This window comes from Rhododendron vialii, chromosome 2a (assembly GCF_030253575.1).
Source record: "Rhododendron vialii isolate Sample 1 chromosome 2a, ASM3025357v1".
In the NCBI taxonomy this organism is placed as follows: Eukaryota; Viridiplantae; Streptophyta; class Magnoliopsida; order Ericales; family Ericaceae; genus Rhododendron; species Rhododendron vialii.
In genome coordinates this window covers 28,879,915-28,886,367 of record NC_080558.1, presented here as the reverse complement: position 1 = coordinate 28,886,367, position 6,453 = coordinate 28,879,915, and the positions used below count along the sequence as shown (strand labels likewise).

General features: G+C 38.6%; 1 protein-coding gene across 1 annotated transcript; it reads right to left on the bottom strand.

Annotated features, from left to right (window-relative positions):
* Positions 1-2,851: 2,851 nt before the first annotated feature.
* LOC131317385 (uncharacterized) lies at positions 2,852-4,967 on the bottom strand. Its single transcript, XM_058346941.1, has 6 exons — positions 4,732-4,967; positions 4,415-4,492; positions 4,207-4,364; positions 4,028-4,122; positions 3,558-3,803; positions 2,852-3,313 (listed from the first exon to the last, which is right to left on the bottom strand). The coding sequence occupies exons 1-6, from the start codon at positions 4,965-4,967 to the stop codon at positions 2,852-2,854; spliced, it is 1,275 nt and encodes a 424-aa protein (XP_058202924.1).
* Between the last annotated feature and the right edge of the window lie 1,486 nt (positions 4,968-6,453).

The following is a 6,453-nucleotide window of genomic DNA, read 5'->3' as shown; positions in this document are numbered from 1 at the left end:
TACACAAAGGAGATCCAATACTAAGCCAAGCATTGCAAATATTTGGGAACTTTGTGTAATATGCAAGAAAACTTAGGACCGTATGTATGTTTTTGAATAGCTCCAATGTACGTTTCAATCACTTGGGTAGGGTTGCAGTCAATAGAAAAAGGCAAGAAAACTATGCTTTGTTAGGGAAAAAAACAAGATCGCAAAAATAGATAAAAAGAAAAGAAAAAATATACATAAAAGTGTGCAGAATTTGAGTCAATCATTCATGTCGTGTGTGCCACGAATTTTGATTATTTTTACATAATTCCATATCAGAATTAAACTCAGTTTCTAAGACTTTTTGTTTTTCTACTTCTTCCTTATGCATAGCTATCACACTAATGACTTGCGTACTCTAGAATGCAATATACACTGATTTAGCAGATGCTTATATAAAAATGCTTTGAATTATAGAGGTGAATGATGCATAGCTAGCAAAATTCAGGTGTAAAACATTATTTGCACATCACTCTTTTTTTTTTCTCTCTCTAGCGGTTTTGTCATTCATTAACATTAGTCTTTCCGAAACTAATCCCATGTTCAATCTATTTGGCTGTTGTATTTAGGTGATGTTGAAGAATACAAAAGACTTTGTGCAACAAAGCCTATTGTTACAGTCAATGGGAAGGTCCCAGGGCCTACTCTCTTGGCAAGGGAGGACGATACAGTGATCGTAAGGGTCGTCAACCACGTCCAATACAACATTACAATCCACTGGTCTGATGATCATAAGATTAATTTTTCTCTTCTGACAGGGACACAATGTAGTGGATGCGAAGACCAACCTGCAGAGTGCAGACAAAACAACATAGAGATCCATCAATTGACACTTCCAATTTGATAGAAGAAAAACATTTATTGCCTGTCTTAAATATTGTTAACATCAGAAGAACGAATAAAAAGTAAAAGAATGATGAATATATAACTAGCATGGCCAATATCCCCCAAAAATGAGCAGGGTCCTCATAGTTCTGCACATTTTTTTGGTAAAGAAGCCAAATGTCTTTCCAGATGAACCATGACCAATGCGGTTTTTACTTCACAATTATGTTAGCAAGTTTCCAACATTCAGCATATTACATACTTTTTTCTATCATAGAGCTGCTCTGTGTTCTGCAGATGAGTCAGAGAGTCTGACTGTTGCAAGAACTGATTCTAGAACCTTGTATCATTGAAAGTGTCCACAAATCCTCATGCTTACTTTTAACGCTGAACTATAATGGACTCAACTCAAGTTTTGAAGAGACTCTTACGTCAGAAACGCTGTGATTTTGTTACAATCAAAACTACATGTTAAAAGCCAATGGACGTGTCACCACAGAAAAATAGCTTCCCATACTCTCCTAGCCACGTTGCATAGGATAAGGATATGGTCAGGTGATTCTCCCATTTAGAGTATGCAGATTTAATCGAGAATGTGACATCATTGTTGTTTAATGGTCTTAGCCAACTTGTGTTTCATTAGTGCTTATGATATTTGCATGATCAGCACATCAATGATAAAAATTCCTCAAATACATGACATGACAGATTCAACTCATACAAAAGGCATGTAGTGAGATACATATAGAAAGGGAGGGAGGGGGAGAGAGAGAGATACAGGTGCATTTACCTGAAGCACTAGCACGGGTAGAAGGAGATGCAACAGTCAAAGGAGTAGATGTTAGAATCTCTGAAGTGGGTGTTGTAGCTATTGTTTCAACTCGTACTGCTGCAGTGTTACGCATTGTGCCAGTCGAGTTGGAGGATGCACTGCTCTTTTTTGATCCAAGAGGCATGATGCAATCTGTCAAATTTTGAAACATTCCATTTACATACAAGCATATCAAAGAAGTGAATTATAATGAGAGATATGTAAGACAAACAATGTGCAAATTACGAGGTTTCTAGCATATGATAAACAATCAATAACCATATTGCTCAAGAAGTCAATTACACTGAACCTTTGTCACCCATATGTAAGCATAGACGTAGATAACTAAAGATAAGAAAACGAAATACAATTTTCTTTTTTTGGGATAACTCTAGCTAATTGGGTAGCAGTTAAAGCTGCTACAAGCATCATTAAAATCTAGCACTACCAATTGACGAGTAAAGCATAAAACCATCAATATCAAAACCAGCACAAGCAGCTTCATAGTAGGAACTGCACTAGTGAAATCTAAATCCAGATTCTTCAAGAACCAAGCATAAGATGTATAAACAAGTGCATTTCAATCCCTCAATAGCACCACATGCAGCTCAACCTGTTAGCACAGAATCACAACTGACAACCACCAATAGAAACAGATAGAAGCAAACACTACTTGAATTCAGCACTAGAATTCTCAACTTGAACGCAGCGCGACTAGCTAACCACAAAAGATAGTAGCCACCAACAGAAACCTACATTTGATCTTCCAAGGGACATCCCCCAAGGCTAGGAAATGAACAAAATTAATTGAAGTGGACAAATCAATGGGCCGCATACAACAGCAAAGTAGCTAAAACAAGTTTCAGCAGTTAATCTTAGGTACAAGTAGGGACCACCAAATTTCTTGGTACATTACGCTTCTATGTCAAAATCATCATCAGAATCACTATGATTTTCTTCCTCTTCTTCATCGTCTAGATCAGCCATTAAGTCTTCTTCATACTCGTCGCTATGATATTCTTCCTCACTAATAATTGCAGGTTCAATATCATTTCTCTGCAAAGAGGATACGATGGGAGGATCTTCAACGACAATTGTTGGAACCTCAGTAGTTATTTCCTGCTGGAAAACTTCATTGGGAGACCCGCTGGTTTCAAAACTTTCCATCTCTGGGACATTCCAAATTCCTTAATGGTGAATTCGTTCTACTACTTTCCAATGCTCACCCAACTCGGTATCTGCAATGTAGAATACTTGTTGGACTTGACTTGGAAAAACAAATGGGTCATCCTTATACCATCGACTTCTTACATCAATACTTGAGCAATGTGTATCAACCCGAAAAAATCTACTACAACCGGAATTGTACCATTCGCACTGGAACAAAACAACTCGATGACCGAATAAATAGGCCATTTCCCATACTTTAGTTAAGAAACCGTAAAAGTTTATTGTCTGGCCTTCATGCTCCCCTTCCACTACCACCCCACTATTTTGAGTTGTATGTCGGTTGTCCCATTCAATAGTAAGGAAACGGACGCCATTAGAAATGCACCCTGAATATGTGTTTATTATTGGCTCGGGTCCGTTGGCCATTGACCACAACTCATTAGTTGCTTCTGGAGACCCTTGCTTCCGCAATTCATTCACCTACATTAAAAATTACTATTATGCTACTTTAAATAAACATAGCTTAATGTGACGAGTGAGAAAATTCAATTTTGTATGTCTTACATGCCGTTTGAACCACTAAGGAAACTCTTTGCGCTGTCTCTTCGCGTTGTCAAGTGTATTGCCATTTCCCAACAAATTCTTATGTATCCTAATTAACATAGAGAATTATGAATGATGATAAAACCCCAACCAAATATAGGAAAAAAATTGTAGTAAATACGTACTCTAGATATGGTTCTACTTCAAGGCTATTGTTCAAGACAAACCAATGAGCCATGTCACGTTGGTCGACAGGTACATTAGGTGCTCTCGGGATTATACTAAAGGGACGGATTTGCTGAGTGAAAACCTTTAACCCCACTTCTTGCTCACCACCATCGTCATTCCGTTCTTGGCGATTAAACACTGTCTCAATTCCATCGAGATACATAGAACAAAAGGTTGTACATTCTTTACAAACGTAAGCCTCCACAATTGAACCTTCAAGACGAGCTTTATTGCCAACTAATTTTTTCAAAACTCCAAGTAGTCAATAAAAAATACCACAGTATTAGGTTATGGTTCTAGGATTATAGCTAAATGACACAATTAGTACAATAGGTATACATATCTTTCAATGGGGTACATCCATCGATAATGCACTGGCCGTCCTAGTTTAAGCTCGCGAGGCAGGTGAATAGCCAAGTGTACCATTACGTCAAAGAAAGCGGGAGGGAAAATCTTTTCAAACTTGCAAAGCACAAGTATAATGTTCTCCTGAAGTTTATCCAAATCGCTCTTCCTCACTGTTTTTGGGCACAACTATTGGTAGAAGTTACTGAACTCAAATAACGCGGTTCCAATTTCCTTGTTCAAATAGCCACGCATACCAATCAAGAGAAGTCTTTGCAAAAGGACATGACAATCATGACTTTTGAGCCCCGATAGCTTGCCACCACGAGTGTTCACACATTTAGAGATGTTCGCTGCATATCCATCTGGGTACTTGATCGATTTTAAGAAATTGCAAAGCCTTCTCTCTCTTTTGCTGATAATGTGTACATGGCCGGGGGCTTTTCAAATGACCCATATACACACCTCTTTAGGTCCAACTCCTTGCGTAATTCCTGATCCTCCAAATCCTTGCATGCCTTTTCCGTATCCTTGTTCTTCCATCTATGACCAAAAATATCCCCAACAAATTTTCACATATGTTCTTCCCTATGTGCATGACATCGAGATTCCATCGAAGATTGAGAAACTCAAAGTAAGGGAGCTCAAACAAAATGCTTTTCTTCCCCCAATTCAAATTTTTGTCAAACTCATCTCATTTTCTTTTCTTGTTGTTACTTGGATGTTTCCCAAATGGCTCGTATGTCCCTGAGTTAATTTGTTCTAATATTTCTTGGCCTGACAACTCCACAGGTCTGGTCCTATCCTGAAATTTACCATTAAAGAGCTTGCTCCTTCGCCAAATGTGGTTCTCAGGTAGCCAGCAGTGGGCACCCAAATATCCAATCTTACTTCTCAACTTAACTGATGAGAAATCACAATTGCAAATGGGACAAGCCAAATAACCCTTCGTAGACCACCTAGACATCATCCCATATGCAGGAAAGTCGTGGATGGTCCAAAACACACATGCACGCATCGTAAATGTTTTTCCAATAGAGGCATCTTAAGTTTGTACACCATTTTTCCACAACTCCTTCAACTCATCAACTAACGGACACAAGTAAACATCAATATCTTTTCCAATGGATGATAGACCAGGAATAAGCAGTGACATGAAGGAAAAGGGTTCTTTCATGCACTTCCATGGGGGGAGATTGTAAGGCACCATGATTACAGACCACATACTATATGATTGACTCATGTGTCCAAAGGGATTGAAACCATCAGTAGCCATCCCGAGCCTCACATTTCGCGGTTCGGTAGAAAAAATTGGGAAATCGCTCATCGAAGTTCTTCCATTCCTGAGCATCGGCCGGATGCCGTAATTCGTCATCATCTACACGTTTGTCTTTATGCCATCTCATATCAGGAGCTATTTTCTCACAACAATATAGCCTTTGTAGTCTAGCAGTCAATGGTAAGTACCGCAATATCTTGCGGGGGATCTTTTTAACCGTACCATCGTTCACCTTGTACCTAGGCTCATTACACTTCGGGCAATTTTCCATATTTTCATTCTCCTTCAAAAAAAGTGTGCAGTCATTTATGCATGCATGAATAGGCACATATCCCAAACCCAAATCCCTTGAGAATTTCTTCGCTTCATAAGTGTTCCAAGGAATAGCCTCATCATAGTCTGGTCACATCCCTTTAATAATATTCATCATAATATTGAATATGTCATTCAGCATCTTCTTATAGACTTTAACATGAAGCATCTCAACAATGAATGCTAGCACAGTCTTTTCACATCCAGGATAAATTTTACATTGAGCAGCATTGAACAACTTATCGAAACTCTGGACATCGCCCCTCCCAAGATTAGCAGGCAATTCATCGCTATCGTCATCCAAGAGGCCACCAACAAAGACCTGTTCCAACATATTTTGCGATTGGTTGCCATCCTTAGGGACCTCCCCTCCAGTTTCATCCCCAATACCTTCATTGGGGTCATGATGGTCATCATCATATGCTTGAGGTGCGGGAACAGATTCCCCATGGTGCACCCAAGTCTTGTAAGATGAGTCAAATCATTTTCGTATCAAATGGATCTTAACAACTGCAAAGCTATGTTTTCTACCATTTAGACAATCAGTACATGGACACCGAATCTCAGGTTGTGGTCCTAATTTCGCCATCGCAAATTGTAGGAAAGATTCCACCCCTAGTTTATACTTTCTACTTGCCAACCTATTTCTTCTTATCGTCATCCAACTCTTGTCCATGACTTATAACCTACAAAATTAATTAAAGGTTACACAACATTGCTATATATGTTTTTTTCACAACACTACATATGGCCTAAGTATATGCACAAAATAGAAAGGAATAAATAACGAAGCATAAGAACACCGTCAAAAGAACAATTGTTATTCATTCACTTCCAATAACAATAGTTACTATCCACATGTTCAAAACAAATGTTTTTTTCACTTTCATGCAATCAGAGCAGTAAACCATTT